Source organism: Ursus arctos, unplaced genomic scaffold (genome assembly GCF_023065955.2).
Source record: "Ursus arctos isolate Adak ecotype North America unplaced genomic scaffold, UrsArc2.0 scaffold_12, whole genome shotgun sequence".
Taxonomy (NCBI): Eukaryota; Metazoa; Chordata; class Mammalia; order Carnivora; family Ursidae; genus Ursus; species Ursus arctos.
The window spans coordinates 6,557,463-6,574,824 of NW_026622786.1; the positions used below are offsets into that span (position 1 = coordinate 6,557,463).

At 48.4% G+C, this 17,362-nt stretch overlaps 1 protein-coding gene across 46 annotated transcripts in view; it reads left to right on the plus strand.

The window, feature by feature from the left end:
- PDE4DIP (phosphodiesterase 4D interacting protein) overlaps window positions 1-15,642 on the plus strand; it is a 166,885-nt gene extending 151,243 nt beyond the window's left edge. For 22 of the 46 annotated variants that reach the window (XM_048216389.2, XM_048216361.1, XM_048216375.1 and 19 more), the window contains 12 exons: window positions 198-317; window positions 1,689-1,878; window positions 3,337-3,461; window positions 6,463-6,687; window positions 9,101-9,217; window positions 9,789-10,015; window positions 11,167-11,310; window positions 12,364-12,502; window positions 12,800-12,846; window positions 13,104-13,130; window positions 13,867-13,918; window positions 14,576-15,642. In XM_048216389.2, the coding sequence (XP_048072346.1) occupies window positions 198-317; window positions 1,689-1,878; window positions 3,337-3,461; window positions 6,463-6,687; window positions 9,101-9,217; window positions 9,789-10,015; window positions 11,167-11,310; window positions 12,364-12,502; window positions 12,800-12,846; window positions 13,104-13,130; window positions 13,867-13,918; window positions 14,576-14,721 (1,559 nt within the window). In that variant the 3' untranslated portion in view covers window positions 14,722-15,642. Of the gene's footprint in view, window positions 1-197; window positions 318-1,688; window positions 1,879-3,336; window positions 3,462-6,462; window positions 6,688-9,100; window positions 9,218-9,788; window positions 10,016-11,166; window positions 11,311-12,363; window positions 12,503-12,799; window positions 12,847-13,103; window positions 13,131-13,857; window positions 13,919-14,575 lie in introns of those variants that run through there. The other 24 variants (XM_048216373.1, XM_048216382.1, XM_048216374.2 and 21 more) reach the window with 4 other exon arrangements.
- The last annotated feature ends 1,720 nt before the right edge of the window (window positions 15,643-17,362 follow it).

The following is a 17,362-nucleotide window of genomic DNA, read 5'->3' on the forward strand; positions in this document are numbered from 1 at the left end:
GGGCCCGCACAGAACCCACTGGTAGGAGGCACACAGAAACCAGGCATTTGGCCCACCAGGCCTGGGGTTCCAGGCCTCGAGTACCCAAGCACTGCTGCTGGGTTGGGACAGTATTTCTGGAGGCACAGAATGGGTAGCTTCTTGAAAGTGTCTCTTACCCAAATGTGTAACTTGTCTGCTTGCACTTTCTGGGACAGGATCCAGCTCTACTTTCTACGGTCCTGGCCTGGAACCCACATCCCAGCTCTACAACGAGAACAGAGTCCTTAAGGAAGAAAACCGGAGCCTTCAGGCTCAGCTGAGTCATGTTTCTAGAGGTGGGTGGTAAAAGCCACACACTGTGCTCATTCCCGGTCCCTTTCCCCCTGGGCACACCAATCATGACTTGAAGCCAAGAGAAGAAGGTGGAGACAACAGCTAACCAGATCCGCCAACCCAAAGTCCCATGGCTGTCCTCAGTCTAGAAGGGGCTGCTTCCTGAGAGGTCCTAACCATGGGCCCTCACACTCCGAGTCTCTAGGGACAGAAATAGCTCTGGGAAATCCACAACCTCTGTGCAACCCATAGATACTCAGATATTCAGTCATTAGTTATGAAACTGGATACTAGTTGGGTGTCTGTTCTACCTGTCCAGACTTCACTGCAGCCTCATATGTCTCTCCCGGTACTGAGCTGCCATCCCGATCTCCTCACTACCTCCCCTCACTCACCCACTCGGGCTCCTCTCTGCTCAGTAATCTTCAGGACTTTGTGTCTGGAGGCACCAGCCAAATGTCCTCCAGAGCCAGATAAGAGAGAAGGCACAACTGCTAAACCACCATTGCATGCTGGGACAGGCTAGCACAGACCTCACAGGGGAGAAGACACTAAGATGTGAGCAAGCACAGTCGACCAGGCCCAGGGACTTCCCGCCGGACCACTGACAGCACCTACAGCCTGATTCTCAGCGTGCCTGTCCATAGTCTCTGAGAAATCATGTAGATCATTGAGATGCCACAAGCCCAGAAAAGAACAGATGTCCCCATTTTCAAATTGACGAATATTATACATTCTAAAAACCGTAGACAAGAAATCTTGATGTTGCTCTTTGGCAAAATTCAAGAACGGATTATCGCACAGAGGGTGTGTGAACTTAAAAACAGTGAACATTAGAAACCACAGTGTTTTTGGCGCTTGGGTGGCTCAGTTGGTTAAGCATCTGCCTTTGGCTCAGGTCATGATCCTGAGGTCCTGGGATTGAGCCCCGTGTCAGGCTCCCTGCTCAGTGGGGAGGGGAGTCTGCTTCTCTCTGTCCCTCTGCCTCCTTCTTGCTCCTACTCTGTGTCTGTCTCTCTCTCAAATAAATAAATAAAATTTTAGAAAGAAAGAAAGAAAGAAAGAAAGAAAGAAAGAAAGAAAGAAAGAAAGAAAGAAAGAAAGAAAGAAACTGCAGCATTTTCTCCAAAAGCAGCGTAGACCTTGTAGACCTTATGAAATCAGAAGATCAAGAGCATTGCCCAGATGGAGGCTCCCCATTCCCCAGGGAGTGTGGATGTATTGACCTGACACCCTCTGCCTCCCTGAGCAGCTGCAGCATTAGCTGCCCTCCTGTTGCTTTAATTCTCTGTGTCAGGATGGGTGAGCCTGGGCTTCTCTTCCTGATGACTGTTGGCCCCACGGTAGAAATCCTTCTGTGTTCTGCTCACCAGAGCGCTCCCAGGAGACAGAATGCCTGAGGGAGGCTCTGCTGTCCTCTCGATCACGGCTTCAAGAGCTGGAGATGGAGCTGGACCACCAAAAGGGGGAAAGGCAACAGCTTCTGGAAGACTTGAAGGAGAAGCAGCAGGAGATCTTGCATTTCCAGGAGGAACGCCTGTCCCTCCAGGAGAAAGATTCCAGGTAAGAGGGAGCCCAGTAAGAAGGAAGGTGGCCCTGTTTGCAGATTTAGAAGAAGGGATATTGGCAAGACAGGTATTGGCGCCTTTGGGGACTCTCAGTTTCCCCTCTGCTAGTCCTGATTTATGGATGACTTTGAGCAGAGGGAAGGACTTCTCTGGGAATGCCTTTTTCATGCCAGAGTTGGGAGAGTAACACCCTGTTTTAGAAGGCTTCAGCATATCAGGGGCACCTGGGTGGCTCCGTCAGTTTTGTGTCTAGCTCAGGTCATGATCTCAGGGTCCTGAGAACGAGCTTGGTGCTCAGCTTGGAGTCTGGTTGGGATTCTTTCCCTCTTCCTCTCCTTCCTCCTCTGCCCCTCCCACCGCGTGTATGCATGTACTGTCTCTCTCAAATAAATGAATAAATAAATAAATCTTTTAAATCATAATAAATGTTAGTAATGTGAAAAAAAAAAGATTCTCTCTCCTTCTCCCTCTGCCCCTCTCCCCCACACTTTCTCTCTTAAAAATAAATAAAAGATATAGATAGAGGTTTGAAAACTTTTCTACTGTTTTGTGATTTTTGTGGCCCAAAGTAATGGCAACATGCCCATATATCAAAATCTCTTATGTGTGAACACTTAAAATACTTAGAAATAGAAAAATCTAAACTGTTAAAAAAATTTCCAAATAAAGAGTTTCAGGGCTTTTGAATTCATTTGTTAAAAGAATAAAGAATTCCCATTAGAAGAAAATTTGCTAGCCAAATTTCAACAAAATTTTGGCCTATTTGGTAGATAAGATAGAAAAAATTGGAATCATAATTCAGTTAATAGTCAGTGATGAACTACTATTTAGAGCTTTGAATTTTTGTATTACACCTCTTTCTGCTATATTAGCCATAAAACCCAGATTCTAAGGAAATTGAGCTTAAAAACCAGACCATCAGATCACATTATCAGAAGGGGTTAAGCAATGATTACAATAAAATGAAGCTTTTTGCTTCCAAAAACTGTGTATTATCTTGTGCTATTAATAGGCTTTTGTATTTAATGATAACAAATAACAATAAATAAAAAATTTTAACAAAGATTAAAAAAAAAAGGTTTTCAGCATATCAGATCCTGGAGAAAAAAATCCTTCCAGTTAGTTTAAGGATATTAGTCTCACCATGGTGTAGGAAGCATCCACACCCTCTGTCATGAGCATCCCCAGCATAAACCCTAGAACTGTCTGTCACTGTGAGAACAGCACCAAGGGGCAGTAAGAATACAGGGCTAGTGGGTCTGCTCTCAGCTAATGTAGCTAATGGCATGACTTCAAGCAAAGTTACTTCACCTCTCAGAGCCTCTGTTTCCATATCTGTAAAGTAAAAGTAATGGTCTTCATGACCCCTGCGTTGGCATCTAGGGCTAATACATTGTCCTGGAGTGGCCCAGGGGCCCTGGCCTCTCAGCAGGCCCTTGTCTCTCCCCTGCAGGCTGCAGCATAAGCTGGCCCTCCTGCAGCAACAATGTGAAGAGAAACAGCAGCTCTTCCAGTCTCTCCAGTCAGAGCTACAGATCTACGAGGCGCTTTATGGCAATTCCAAAAAGGGGCTGAAAGGTATGTGTTCTCCCTATTCCCCTCCCCCATGGGCTCCCTGCCCTTGCTTAGGATATTGGTGAGGTCTTTACCCTGGGAGTTGCAGAGCTCTGGAAAGCTACAGAGTTCTGCCTCAGAAACTCCCAGCCAGGTCTAGGGCTCCCAATAAGAAGAGAGGGGTTCTCTCATGTGCAAAGCCCAAGGTTGGTGACATGAGCAAGATCCAGCCAAGACATCCTTAAAAGTAGGCCACAAGAGTCCAACTCTACCTACCTAGATGGCCAGAGAAAAGTTGATCGAAGTCCAAATTATACAGTGATTTTTATTTTTAATTCAGAGAACTGTTCTGACGGCACCATCATGTGAGAAGGTCTGGAATATTGTGAATAATCATATTGGCCACCCATGCAGCCAGTACAGCAGGCAACCAGCTCCCACCCTGACCCATTTTCTCCCCCAGGGAGAAAATTAAAAGATGCAAAACAATTTACAGAAATGCCTCTAATAGGATCTAAATTTCAAGACTGGATTTAAATTTTAAACTGTTATATTGAGGACTTTTGCCACCTGCTAAAATACTGCTCTAATGTTGGAAAATCTGCTTCTATTTCCCCCTTGTTGTTCAAATGGGGGGGGGGGAATTCTAAACATCAAGTTAATAACTCCAGCCAGGCTGGAACTGAGGATTGAAGTCAATATGATGAAATTTAGAAAAGATAAAACAAAAAAACAACCCTGAGCTTGGTTAAAAATATCAGTGGTAGAGGTAAGGGGATGGGGAGGCCTGAGCCATTCGTGGGCTTGAGGATGCGGAGTTAGTTAAAAACCCGCTGGGACAAAGAACTTGTAGGCAAAGGTTGCTACAAAAGGCAATTCAACTTGAGACCGCAGTAGGGTAAGAGTGGTGTCCATATGGAGAGACCATGTTGGAAATATTGTTAGATTGTGGGGCACCATCTTGTAAAAGAGACATTGGCAAACCAGGGACCATAGTGAAGGAGGTCCCTCCACGCCAAGGGACCAGAAATCTTCAACTGTCAAAGAAACTAACAATTTTAGGCCTGGAAAAGATCACAAGGAAATGAGAACTGGCTTTAAATATTTGAACAATTATCAGGTGAAAAAGAGCTGATGTGTTTGGTGTCCCTTTAGAAGGCTGAACAAGGGTCAGAGGATGAAGGGCAGTGGAATTTGGACTTAATAATTATGCCTTCCTTACCACTAGAGCCTTCGAGTGATGGATTGCTAGTTTGTGAAGGAATAAGCTTCCCATCCAAGCCTCCTTTAAATAGAAAAGGATGACTTGTCAAGGATCCCATAGAAGCAGCTCTTGCTTTGGATGGGATGTTAGCTCTCTAAGCCTTTCAATTGTAATTTTTTTTTGATCATATGTTTAAAAATTCCTTAAGCAATATGGAATTTTCAGTATTCAGCCAAATTTGAATTTTCATAAAACCTGATTGGATTTCCTAATTTGCTGATGAGAAGGTGAACCAGAACTTGAAGAAGTATCAGGTGTACCATATGGGTTTCCTCATTTGCTGATGAGAAGGTGAACTAGAACTTGAAGAAGTATTAGGCTTACCGCAGACTGAGAGAATAGCTTACTTGGGCTCCTGGGAGCGTCTGGTTCAACCTGCCTGTGGGAGAGCTTTGTAACAGGGAGTGTGAGAAGTCAGGTCAGTTGACTAGACAGCCGCCAGCATACAGAGGACCTACGAAGTACGATGAAAGTTTGCAAGCCATGGAAAATGAGTACGTTTTTCCAAGCAAAATAGGTACTTGATGGGAGCAGAACTGTCAGATGGTAGGACTATTGGGACACGCTGGAGTCAGGAGACATTCGAATCAGGGAAACCACTGAATGGGTGCAGTTATAGGGCATTTACGTGAGGAGACTCTGATCCAAGGTGCTGTTGGGAAGATAAAGAAGAATGGATAGATGGACAACATTTTTTAAAAATAAGCAAAACTTTGTGAGAATTTGGATATAGGGAAAGAAACAGGAAGGAGCTTCATGGAGCTTTGGGGTTAGTGTCTAGAAACCACTTTATCCTGACTACATCTTCTTTCATGCTTTCTCCTTTCTTATAGGTGTTTTAGGAGTCATTTCAAAACTACTACCACTAAAGCCCCATGGTGTCTTATCCTTAATTCTATAATCGCATGAGAACCATGAATTCTGTGATATCTCTTTCATATACTCAATTGGTCACTAAAGCTGTCTGAACTGACCAGAAGGGTATTCACAGCCATCACTTACCCCGCTCAGTGATAACGTTCACCCAGCTCATCACAGAAATAGGACTGTATTTGACTAAAGGCCTGTGGCCCAGGTGCATCCCGGTGCGTGCGCTACATGATAGATGGTATACGGATCCTGCTGCCTTCCTAAATGCCAGAACAAATTCTACTTTTTGAAATACATTTGGCTTCAAGATTTCAGAAAAGATATATGGTCTTGTAGAGTATTTCTTAGCTCTCTTCATTCCCAGTATGAAGAAATGGACTGTGTGTGGCAAATGGAGGTAAAAAAACATGGTGAAGTGGAACAATTCAGTGAGTTGTGACCCTGGCCTCTAGTGGAGACTCCCGTTCCTACACGCTGCCAAAGGCCTGGTGCCTTCGTCTCCTCTCCGTGGGGACTCCTGAACATGGGGGCATCAACTCTCCTTCTCCCTCATCCCCTGCCCTTCTCTAGTCCAGTGATGACCCCCTATCTCGGAAGACCTTGCTCTCGGGCCTGTAGGACTAGGGTTACTGTGGAAGTAGAATACTAATAGGCCTTGACCCCATCTTCTCATCAAAGGCTCTCTAGATGCAGGTGAGCTTCAGGGAAATTCCAGTGTGTGGTATCTCACTCAGTGTGCGCCAGGCCCCACACAGGGAAAGTGGCAGCTCTATCCCAGGTGTGTTGCCTGGGACCCTGAGAGGCCAGTGGAATGTCCCAGCGGAGTGTTCTGACCAATGCTTGGAAAAGCTTGGATCCGAGCCACCAGGCCCCACCTCTCTCTTCTTTCAGCTTCCACCTGGGATGCCTGTCACCAGGTCCCTTTGAGCAGTGACTTGAGCCACCTGGTGGCAGAGATTCGAGCTTTGCGAGGGCAGCTGGAGCGAAGCATCCAGGTGAACAACTGTCTGCGACTGCAGCTGGAGCAGCAGTTGGAGGGCGGGGGGAGCAAAGCCAGCCTCAGCCCCTCTTCCGCCAACCAGGAGGACCCCGGAAACAAGCAACCGGTCTTCCAAGGTAGGAAGGACAACGGGACCAGGAAGCCCGTAGCCAGTGGGGTGGTGGCCAGGATGTCTGTGGTGGAAGGGACTGTCTTCCCTCTTCCACGCTCCTTAGGGTCAGGGTGAAATCGGAGGCCTTTCAATCTACAGCCTCGGGTGAGAGGGCAAATTTTGGGTCACAGCTGGCTTGGGCTCCAGATTTGGAGTCTGGGCATATAGGTTGCTTGCCTTGGGCAAGGTGTTTGAAGTCTCAGGTACTTAAGCCTTACTTTCCTCATCTTCAGGGTGAGGATAATAATCATATAGATGTTGTATGGTCATTTGGAGCATTAAGTGAAATAATTTACAAGTGTCTGACACGATAAGGATGGCTCAACAGTTAATAGCTGTGTATGTTAATATCTATTCCTTGTATTTGTGGAGTGCTTTACAATTTACCATGAATTTTCAAACAATTTTTCAAACTGTTTTATCCGAGGTAAGGGAGGTTTTATTCTCGGTATTTCAATGTGGGAAAACTTCGGCCTTGAGACATTAACCAGGACACTAAAGTTTGCAGCAGCTAAGACACCGACCCAGGATTCAAACCAGATGTTTTGGTTTCCAGCCCCTGTCCCTCCTCCTCACTATGCTCTTGCTCTGTCTCGGTCTCGCTGGCCTTCCAGATTCCCATTCCCTGATTTGAGGGGAACTCAGCTGAGTGGAAACTGTTCCTGTCCTGGAGGCGGTGCTGGCTGTGGAAAGCAGGGGGGGAGGGAGGACAGCCTCGTTTATTCCCCTTGGCTGTCATCCCCTTCCCTACCCTCTTTGTCAGTCCTTCCAGATACTGCCTTGCCTGCTCTCTCCCTCTCTTCTCAAAGTCCTTCATCCAGCCCCCTTCGCCTAGCTTCAGTCTGAATGTTAATACTGCCCCCCCATCTTGACACACTCATTTCAACTTCCTCTTCTTTCTTTTCTTTTTTTAATTCACCATCTCCTCTCACCTCCAGAGCCCTATTTTCAATTGTGTTTCAATAGGAGGCATTTCTGCTCAGGATTATCTAAAGCGGAGTTTCAAACGCGTTCATGCCTGCTTTTCCTGGGCATGTTAATCTTAGTTTGTCCCCCTGGTCCTGCTAGATTGTCATTGATTAGACAGTGACCTCACTTGTCAAATGATGTGAGGCTCCCAAGATCCAGTGTTGTGGCCATTAGATAAGAAAGTGTCCCGTGGACTGTGGCCCATAGAAACTGCTTGACCACAATAGGTGGATGCCAGTCTCCACCCGGGCTGCCGTGATGCTTGTAGTGTTCACTTAGGACTCCCTGCTCTGCCATCCTACCCGGCTTTCCCTTTTCACTGCGTCCCCACGACCCCAGACAGGACTCAGCCCCGGTGACTCCGCCACTGCTCCTGTTCCTCGCCCACCAGAGAGGCCTGAGCTGGAGAGCTGGTTCTAAGCCACCTTTGCCTGAGCGGGATTGTTCCTGTCTTCTCTGGTATTTTCCAATACCAGGTCTTGGTATTGCTACCTGGTCTGCAGGGGGACGTCTCTAACCCTCCACGCCCTCTGTCTCTACTCTTCTCCTCCTACTACATTTTTTCCAGCACTAACTCATCAGAATGGTGATTGGAATGCTAGTTTAATTGTCCGCAAGTCCATTCATCCTTTGATTCAGTATTTTTGACACATATACCCACATATGTGATGTGGAAATATTGGGGTTCAGAGCTGACGGCCAAGAAAGAATGTCTTGAGACATTTTCGGTGCGAAAATTAAAAGGTGTTTTTATTATAGCACAGGGACAGGACCTATGGGCAGAAAGAACTACACTGGGGTGGTGAGGAGCCATTGATTACATGCTTTGGAGTTGGGGGAGGTACAGGCAAAGGGAAGTTTCCAAAAGGACTTTAATATGCTAAAGAAGACTCATGGGATACTGGAAGCCTGGCTGTTGTCAAGCTAGGACTGTTTTTCCCTCTAGTAGGTCATTAAGACAGTTGGGAGTTCCTGAAGTAATGTCTTACTCTGCCTGCCTCAAGTATTTGTCAATGGGTTGTAGGTTATAAGGAAATTTAACTTTATCTACATTTCCTTTTGCCTTTGTTCTCCACCTCATGGTATGCATATTTATATTTAGTTACAAGGCATTGTATTAGAAATTGCCCACATAATTATATTCAAAATGCAGGTTAGAAAAATGCACCTAATAATTTTTCAAACCAAAAGTCGCTTCTCATGGAACACGCTTCCGTTAAAGGAACATGTGTTTGTTCCAAGCTAAGGGATGTGTTTGCTGTTGCTTACAATCACAGTCTGGGAGTGATGATTGTGTAAGAGACAAACCACACTGCCTTAGATCTCTGCTGGTGAAGACTAAGCTGTGCATGGGCTTGGTGAGCAGTGTTCCAGGGTTGCTGAAAATTGTTCTTGTCTTTATGCCCTAGACTCCATTGCTTCCCCTCCAGTCCGAGATGTTGGCCTGAATTCTCCAGCGCTCGTGTTCCCCAGCCTTTCTCCTGCTGCTCCTGGCTCAGAGACCGCCACTTTCAATAGGACAAATGGTAAATATGGCAACTGAACGATTCAGGGACTGATGATGAAAAATTACCAATGCAAGTAACCTTTGGTTACTAATGGACACATTATCTGATTGTAGACATTTTTCTCCCTGGGTCCCAAGGTCTTTAGCCCTACTCATTGCACCTTCTGTGGCCACCTTTCTTGCCATTATTCTTCCTCCTGTGGTTTTCCTATTGCTCTGTTGTGCTTCATTGCCCAGTGATCTCTCCCTCCTTGGAAGTGCTCTCTGTGTCCAGCTTAATTAATTTCTTTCTGTGTCTTCTTAACCGGAAATTAAAATTTTTTTATTAAAATAATATTTGTCCTGGATATTTCATTTGTCAGTAAGGATAAAATTTCCTCCTGGCAATTTTGTCATTATGAGATGATGTAAGAAAGATTATAAAAACATAGAACCCAGCAATCTATGGACTTCACACCTTGCTTGTACTTTCCCAGAGTGCCTTTCCTGTTCCTGGCCTCTTTCACTATTTGATGTCTATTTTAGAATGAAGTGGACTGAGGGTATGCTTATCACTGTGGATTCTACGTTGTTCTGGTTTTGTTTTTCAGAGCTGGATTTGGTGGCTTCTCCAGTAATGAAGAACCCTCCCAAGCTGGAGGGCGAAGCTACTGATGGCTCCTTTGCCAATAAGCATGGCCGCCATGTCATTGGCCACATTGATGACTATAGTGCCCTAAGACAGCAGATACGGGAGGGCAAACTGCTGATCAAAAAGATAGCAGCTCTTGTGAGATCAGCCTGCACCTTCCCTGGCCTGGAAACTCAGGGCACAGAGGTAATCACGCTGTAGGTCTTAGGGGCTCCTTTTCCTTGTGCCCTTTCTCCTTCTGATTGTAGCTTCTTCTCCCACTGGCCATCTCCCACAGCTGAGGCTACATCTTCTGCTTATGCCCAGCCAGGCCCTTTTTCTCCATCTCCTGTTTTCTCTGTCCACTCTGCTCTAACTGTTATTTGCTCTCAGAAACACAGAAAAGCCTGAGGAGCATTGTCATCCTCATATGTAGAGCATTTGCTGAGTATTGGCTTATGTGTCGTGCTCTTCTGAGCACCCTTTGGTCACTTATTATCTGGTCCCGTCACCCCGGCACATGGTCATCAATGGGCAGAGTAAAGTCACTTAATCATGTGGCTGGAAATTCAAGATTTGCATCCAGATGAACCCCATGTTTTGGAAGGGCTGAGAAGCCTGGCAGCCATGGGATTTCTCTGTGCAGACTGAGCAGGGAAGACGAGTGGGCAGCATGCCTTCTCAGAGTACTTCCCCACTCAGAGAACAGCTACCAGCTGCTGTGCTGAGCCACTGGAGATGCATGGACATGCAGGGACAGCCCTGTCCCCAAAAGCCCCCACTCCAGAGAGAAGCCCACACATCCAAGGAAATAAGGGCAACAGGGATCTGGGCTTAGTACCAGAAGCCATCCTCTGAGTTGTGAGTGCACAGACACAGAAGGGGTCATTGTGCCAGGCCAGGAAAGTCCCAGGGTCCTTAGAGGAACCACTAGGGGGACATGCAGGCTCTGAGTGATGGAGGAGAGCGTTCCAGGTAAAGGGAATGGCTTCTCAGTCCTTGGAGCTACAAATGGTTCAGCCCAGTTGAAGCAGAAAGTAGGATTTAGAGATTTGCATGGGGGTGCCAGTGCAAAAATCAGGGACCTTAGACTTGAGAGCATGGAGTAGGACTAGAAGCTTACAGAGAGTATGAGAGAAGCCGGAATCTAGTGATTCTTGCAAGTTGGAGGTCACTGCTGAGGTGGAGATCTTGGGCTTCCAGGTTAAAAAAGGGTTTCACAGGGTCAAGCAGGCCCATGCCTGTGCCTCACTCACCAAGGAAACCTGAGCCCTGTGCTGTGGGAGCGGGGGGTGGGGGTGGGAGAGAGTGATCTCTCAGCCTCGGTGGTGTCCAGGGCTATCTCCCCCTTCTCCCAGGTGCCGGGCAGCGAAGGCATCCATGAACTTGGGAGCAGTGCCCAGGCCCTGCTGCACACGCTGGAGGAGTCAGCCTCCCTCCTCACCATGTTCTGGCGAGCAGCCCTGCCAAGCTCCCCGAGCCCTGCCCTGTCTGGCAACACGGTGAGTGGCAGCCTCCTTCACCGCTTCTGCCCCAAATGCCATTCTGCCTCCTCCGTCCCACAAGTCCTAAAGGTCAGGAGCCAGAGAGTTGAGTTGGGACAGAGGGGCCTCAGGGGACTGTTCCCAGAGGAAGACCTGTCATCCATGCTGGCGGCTGGCAGTACAGCTCTGATGACATCCCTTCTCCCACCCCCAGCAATGAGGGAAGGACAGAATATGGAGAGGGAAGACACATGAGAACCCTGGCCACCAGGAATGTTCAGGTTCTTTCACTTTCTGAACTTAGCTGAGCTGAAAAATTTAGGGACCTGTGAAAGTGTTAACATGTCCTTTCCCCCTATGTCACCCCCACAGAATGTCACCATGAGATGACCAGCCTCCTTTAGCCACCCACTGCATCCCAACACACAGCTTCCCTCCACATCTTGGGGCCAGGCCTGGGAGAGTCAGCCTCCCCACCCATCAGGTGCTCTCGGATATGAGGCCTGGACTCTGGTTGGTGGGAGCCTGGACAGGAAGTTTTCTCAATCTGCCCTCCTCCCCCTCCACACCCCCACCCCCAGAATTCTAGGCCAGATTAAAGTCACTGACACCTTATGGGTCCAAACTATGCCAGTTCCAAGGGAGAGGTTGTTTTGCCATCTTGAAGTTGGTCCCAAGATTTACAACATGGCAGACTGTCTCCCCAGGCATAACATTCCCAGCCAGAAGTCTGATCTGTGATGCCAGGGTGCTAGAACTGATGGGGCACTACATGTGAGCTCTTGTTCCACCGCTGGGAGTCCTGGTGCTGCCCTGGAGTCAGGTTCTCTTCCGCAACAGGCGTGGAGGCCTGTGTCCCTCTGCATGGGGGCTCCCAGGTTCTCCGTGTTCCGACCGAATGGCCTCATTCTAAGCTGGCCTCAGCTGGAGGGTTTTAGAGGCTTTCATGGAGGGACTCCAGTCCAGAAATAGTGCAGAACATTGTAGAATACCACTTGTGACTTTCAAGAGCCACAGAGCATGGGGTGCTTTAGGCCTTCTGACCTTTGACAGCCTGTTTCCCTTCCCCAGGGACAGTCCATGAGAAGGGAACTTCTGGAACTGAGAACCAAACTGTCCAAACAGGAGAGTCTCCTTCAGAGCACAGCAGAGCGTCTGAAGACTGCCAACCAGCAGAAGGAGAGCATGGAGCAGTTCATCTTCAGCCAGTGTGGGTGCCCCCGAGCCAGGGGATGGGAGAGGAAATTGGGGAAGTGGGGGGACTTCCAGACTGCCCACTTGTGCTACAGATGGATGGTGACCCGACAGACCGGAGGTGGGGGGTGCACACTGATGTCATGTCCCCAAACCTCCTGTGCCCTGAGTAATTGTGGATGCAGAGGGAGGGGCGCATGGAGGCAGCAGGAGACCCTGAGCTGAGCGGCCAATAAGACACACTTTAGAACACACCAGGCAAGTATGGGCCCAGCTGGTCACTGCTGCCTGTTGGGCTGTTTTATTGTTTCAGTGACCAGGACACATGATGTTTTGAAGAAAGCAAGGACTAATTTGGAGGTAAGGAGACCACTGCACCCACCAGAGACCCCAGCCCAAATCCAACCCCACCTGTCTTCAGAGTCTGCGAATATCGCCAACCCACTCTGACCTTCCAGGAGAAGATTTCTGGTCCACTCCTAGGACTCGGGTCCTCATTAAGTGTCCTTCTGCTTCGCTCCCCATCCCCTCTCCATCCCAGTCCCTCCCCTGCCATCTCATCTCCCTGTCACATCGTCACCCTCTTCTCTCCTCACCCCACTTCTTCCCTCCTTTAGGCCAAGTCAGGAGTCCGAGGAAAGCAAGTGAGTAGATTCCCAAGATCAGAAGACATGGGGAGTCCACCTCTGAATTACCTTCCAGGAAAGGGTCTCTCTGGCCAGCTCTAGTGTCTCCTGTAGCACTTTTCAGTTCAGGAAAAAATAAACCCGAGATGCAATCTAATTGGTTGATTCTACTGCACACTCAGAGAAGAGCAATTCAATTTTCACACATCTTTCTCCAAAGAAAACCACTGGGTCTTCTTGACCTAAAGGAGAATTTGATAATAAATAAAAATGAAACTTGAAGGGAAACATTCTATCTGTATGGCAGGTGTTCTGTACGTTTACGTATAATACTAACACTTTCCCTAGCAGTAAGCTGAAGTGTAGCAAATAGCTTATAAATCAGAAACTAAACCTTTCGGGCCACCTGGGTGGCTCAGGCAGTTGAGCATCTGACTTGATCTTGGCTCAGGTCTTGATCTCATGGTTGTGGGTTCAAGCCCTGTGTTGGGCTTCACGCTGGGCATGGAGATTTCTTTCAAAAGAATAAAGAAAGAAACCAAGCCTTTCACTTGGATTTTAAAGCTCTGCCCTAAGCAGTTGGGCCTATTCCTGGGAATGTTCCTCATGTAACCTGAGAGCGTGTTGATCCCACAGTGTGGAAACGGGTCGGACCATGGCTTCACCCTCCTCTTCTTTTTTTTTTTTTTTTGTGGGGGGGCTAATTCCCTTTTGTTCTTCTCTGATGATTCCTTTCTTTCCTGAGCCTCTTTAGAAGAACACTTACAAGATGGCCTCTGTAAAGCCTTATTCCTGTCCCAGCAAAGGTAACCCAACAGCCCCACACACCCACTGGCTTCCCTGTGTTCGGAAGTTTCCTCTGCACTTCCCAGAGACCAATGGAAAGGGCCTGAGGCCTGGGTTCTAATCCCAGGCTTGTGACTAACCGGCCCGGTGGCTGACCCCTCAGGGACAATGAGGCCACCACCCCTCATCTGAAAGAGGTGGCCCTAGACGCAGGGAGTCTCTGAGCTCCCTGCTGCCTGGGCCCCTCCCTCTCCACATCAAGTAAGGGGGACATGAACTTAACAGGGGACTTCCCTGTACAATGTCCTCTCCTTCCTGCAACAGGCTGCTTCTACGGGGGCATGTTTCATACTAAGCGCTTCAGTTCCTGGGAGGTCACAGAAGCCATCATTTTGCTCTGAGTGACCTGGCCCCTGAAGAGGGCGTGTGGGATGCGGGCACCTCGTGTGCAGTGGCTCTGAGCAGGGCCGTCACCCGCCCGACGTGGTGGGGAACTTTCCTTCTCACCTGGTGGCACCAGTGGCTCCTCAGGACTGCACCCCTTCCCCTGGGCGCATCCTCCTGACAGGCTCTCCTTGAGCTCCTGGCTCTGCCACTGCCCACTGCTCACTGCAGCTCTGGGAGCCACCAGCAGGGCCTGACAGTAGCCTCTCACCTTGTTGCATTTTTGTCTCCAGGTGAAGTCCTTAAGGGCCCTGCCCTGCACCGCAGTCTTGTGACCCTTGCCTTCCACGAGCCACGCAAGAAGAGGAGCCACCAGAGGTCCTTCAAACAGCAGGAAGTCTGGGCCTGCCCCCCTTTTGTGCAGACCCCAATCTGTTGAGGAGACCTGGACCCCACTTCTCCACACCTGCTGGAGTGTCCAGGAGGAGTCAGAGGCCGGCCTGGTGGAGGAGGGTGAAGGGCAGACAGCCTCTCCTGCGGCTGAGGAAAAGCATCCGCCAGGGTCTGCTCAGCCCAGCCCTGAGCAAAACACGCAGGATTTGTAGAGGAGCTCGTGACACTGCTTCTAAGCACCGCACTGGGCTGGGAACTGCAAATGGCCATTTCTCGCTCTAGCGCCTGTCCTCAGATGGCCAGCTCGGGGGACACAGGACCCTGCTTCCTACAGATGGGACACCTGGTCTCCACACGGAGCTCCTGGGCCCACTCTGAAGCCCACGAGTGACAGCAGTGGCCTGAGGGCCAGTGGGGCTCAGCCCGCACCACCCCCAGATCCACGCTTCGCCGGGGCCAGCTCAGCCGGGCCACCGTCAGCCTGGGCGTCAGTCTACACTGGGGCTCCTGAGTGCTTTGGATCCACGTGGTGAAAGTGGTGGCTTCCCACATGCCATCTCCTGCTTAGCCAACACCTCCTATTTCCATTCTTTTATGCTCTCTGAAGTGTGGCCACCTCAGTCTAAATATGCTGTCCCCTCGTATCACCCTAACTCCTCTCTGGGGAACTGGGGCTCATGGCCAGGCCAAGGCCAGTGAAAGTCCTGTGTAAGACAAGCCAGCGATCATTTTGAAGTGGCACCTGAGAGGCCCCCAGTTATGGGAAAGCCTAGTCTGTGTCCTGACAGTGTTTTGAGAAGGTGTGTACGTGTGTATAAATGTACGATAGATATTTATCTATGTTGCTATGGCAATATGTCGAGGGCAGCATAACTGGTGGACAGGGTCTGTTAGAGAAAATGAAACACAGTCTCTTTGGTGGCTATGAAAGTAAAATATGTATAAAGAAATAAAACGTTCTTCCTCACCTGCTCTGTTTCTGATTTCGGCACCAGTCTCTAGGCTGAATGTGTAAGAGTAGGAAAGACACCCTGTCCCTCAGAAGGTCATAGTCTTAACCGCTGTGCCACCCAGGCGCCCCTTCAGAAGGTCATAGTCTAACACTTGAAGTCTAACTTTAAAAGAAGAACTTTTGCCTTCTCTATCATTTTGTAAAAATCCCCAATCTCAAAATATAAGAGATTGGATCTTAGATTTGGAGAGCCTTAGAATCAGCAGTGGAGATCACAGAAGGCACTTCCTGGGTCCCAATCCCAAGAGACTTCCTTGGTGTGGGTGTCCAGAATCTGCATTTCTTACATAAATACCCAGGTGATTCTGATGCAGGTGGGCTGCAGACCACGCTGTAAAACGGTTGTGCTCTAACAGTCACCCAAAAGTGTAAACACAGGTTTCTTTTTGAAGATTTTATTTATTTATCTGACACAGAGAGAGAACACAAGAAGGAGAGCGGCAGGCAGAGGGGGAAGGAGAAGCAGGCTCCAGCTCTGCGGGGAGCCTGATCCCAGGACCCTGGGACCATGACCTGAGCCTAAGACAGACAGTTAACCAACTGAGCCACCCAGGCATCCCCAGTTGTATTACTTTGATCGATAACCTTTCATTGAAAGTGTAGGGGGCTCCTGGGTGGCTCAGTCATTAAGCCTATGCCTTTGGCTCAGGTCATGATCCCGGGGTCCTGGGATCAAGCCTGCATCAGGCTCCCTGCTCAGTGGGAAGCCTGCTTCTCCCTCTCCCACTCCCCCTGCTTGTGTTGCCTCTCTCCCTGTCTCTCCCTCTATTGAATAAATAAATAAAATCTTAAAAAAAGAAAGAAGAAAGAAAGGAAGAAAGAAAGAAAGAAAGAAAGAAAGAAAGAAAGAAAGAAGAAAGAAAAAGAAAGAAAAGAAAGAAAGAAAGAAAGAAAGAAAGAAAGAAAGAAAGAAAGAAAAAGAAAAAGAAAGAAAAGGAAAAGGAAAGAAAAAGAAAAGTGTGTAAGTCCTTCCATAAATGTTGGCATAGAGATCTGCAAATATTCCCCGGGAAGTGGCCTTACTTATGTCCTTTTGCCTTCCAAGAATTACTATTAAGCTATCAATTATTTCCTAGAAAGTGTTAAAACCACGGCCAATAACAACAAACAAAACCCTCAAACACTCTCCTCAAAACCATCACCACGACCACCAGTAACAAGAAGACCCAAGAAAAGACCCATTTGAGGGAGCAATGCCTCCTACTTTTCTAGTGGATGGAGTGACCCCGCATCTGCCCTAATGCTCTGTTGTTCAAGTGTTTCCACGAAGGCCTTTGGCTGTCCATATAGAGGAACTCGCTGGCCCGATCAGCAGAATGGATGAAAGTCAGTTAACTATTAAGGCAAAGAAAGCAGGCACCTGGATGGCTCAGTGGGTTAAGTGTCTGCCTTCAGCCCGTGGTCCCGATCCCAGAGTCCTGGGATCCAGCCCCACATTGGGCTCCTTTCTCAGCAGGGAGCCTCCTTCTCCCTCTACCTCCTGCTCCGGCTCCTTGTGCTCTCTCTCTGTCTATCAAATAAATAAATAAAATCTTTTTTTAAAGATTTTATTTATTTATTTGACAGAGAGACAGCCAGCAAGAGAGGGAACACAGGCAGGGGGACTGGGAGAAGAAGAAGCAGGCTCCCAGAGGAGGAGCCTGAAGCGGGGCTCGATCCCAGAACGCTGGGATCA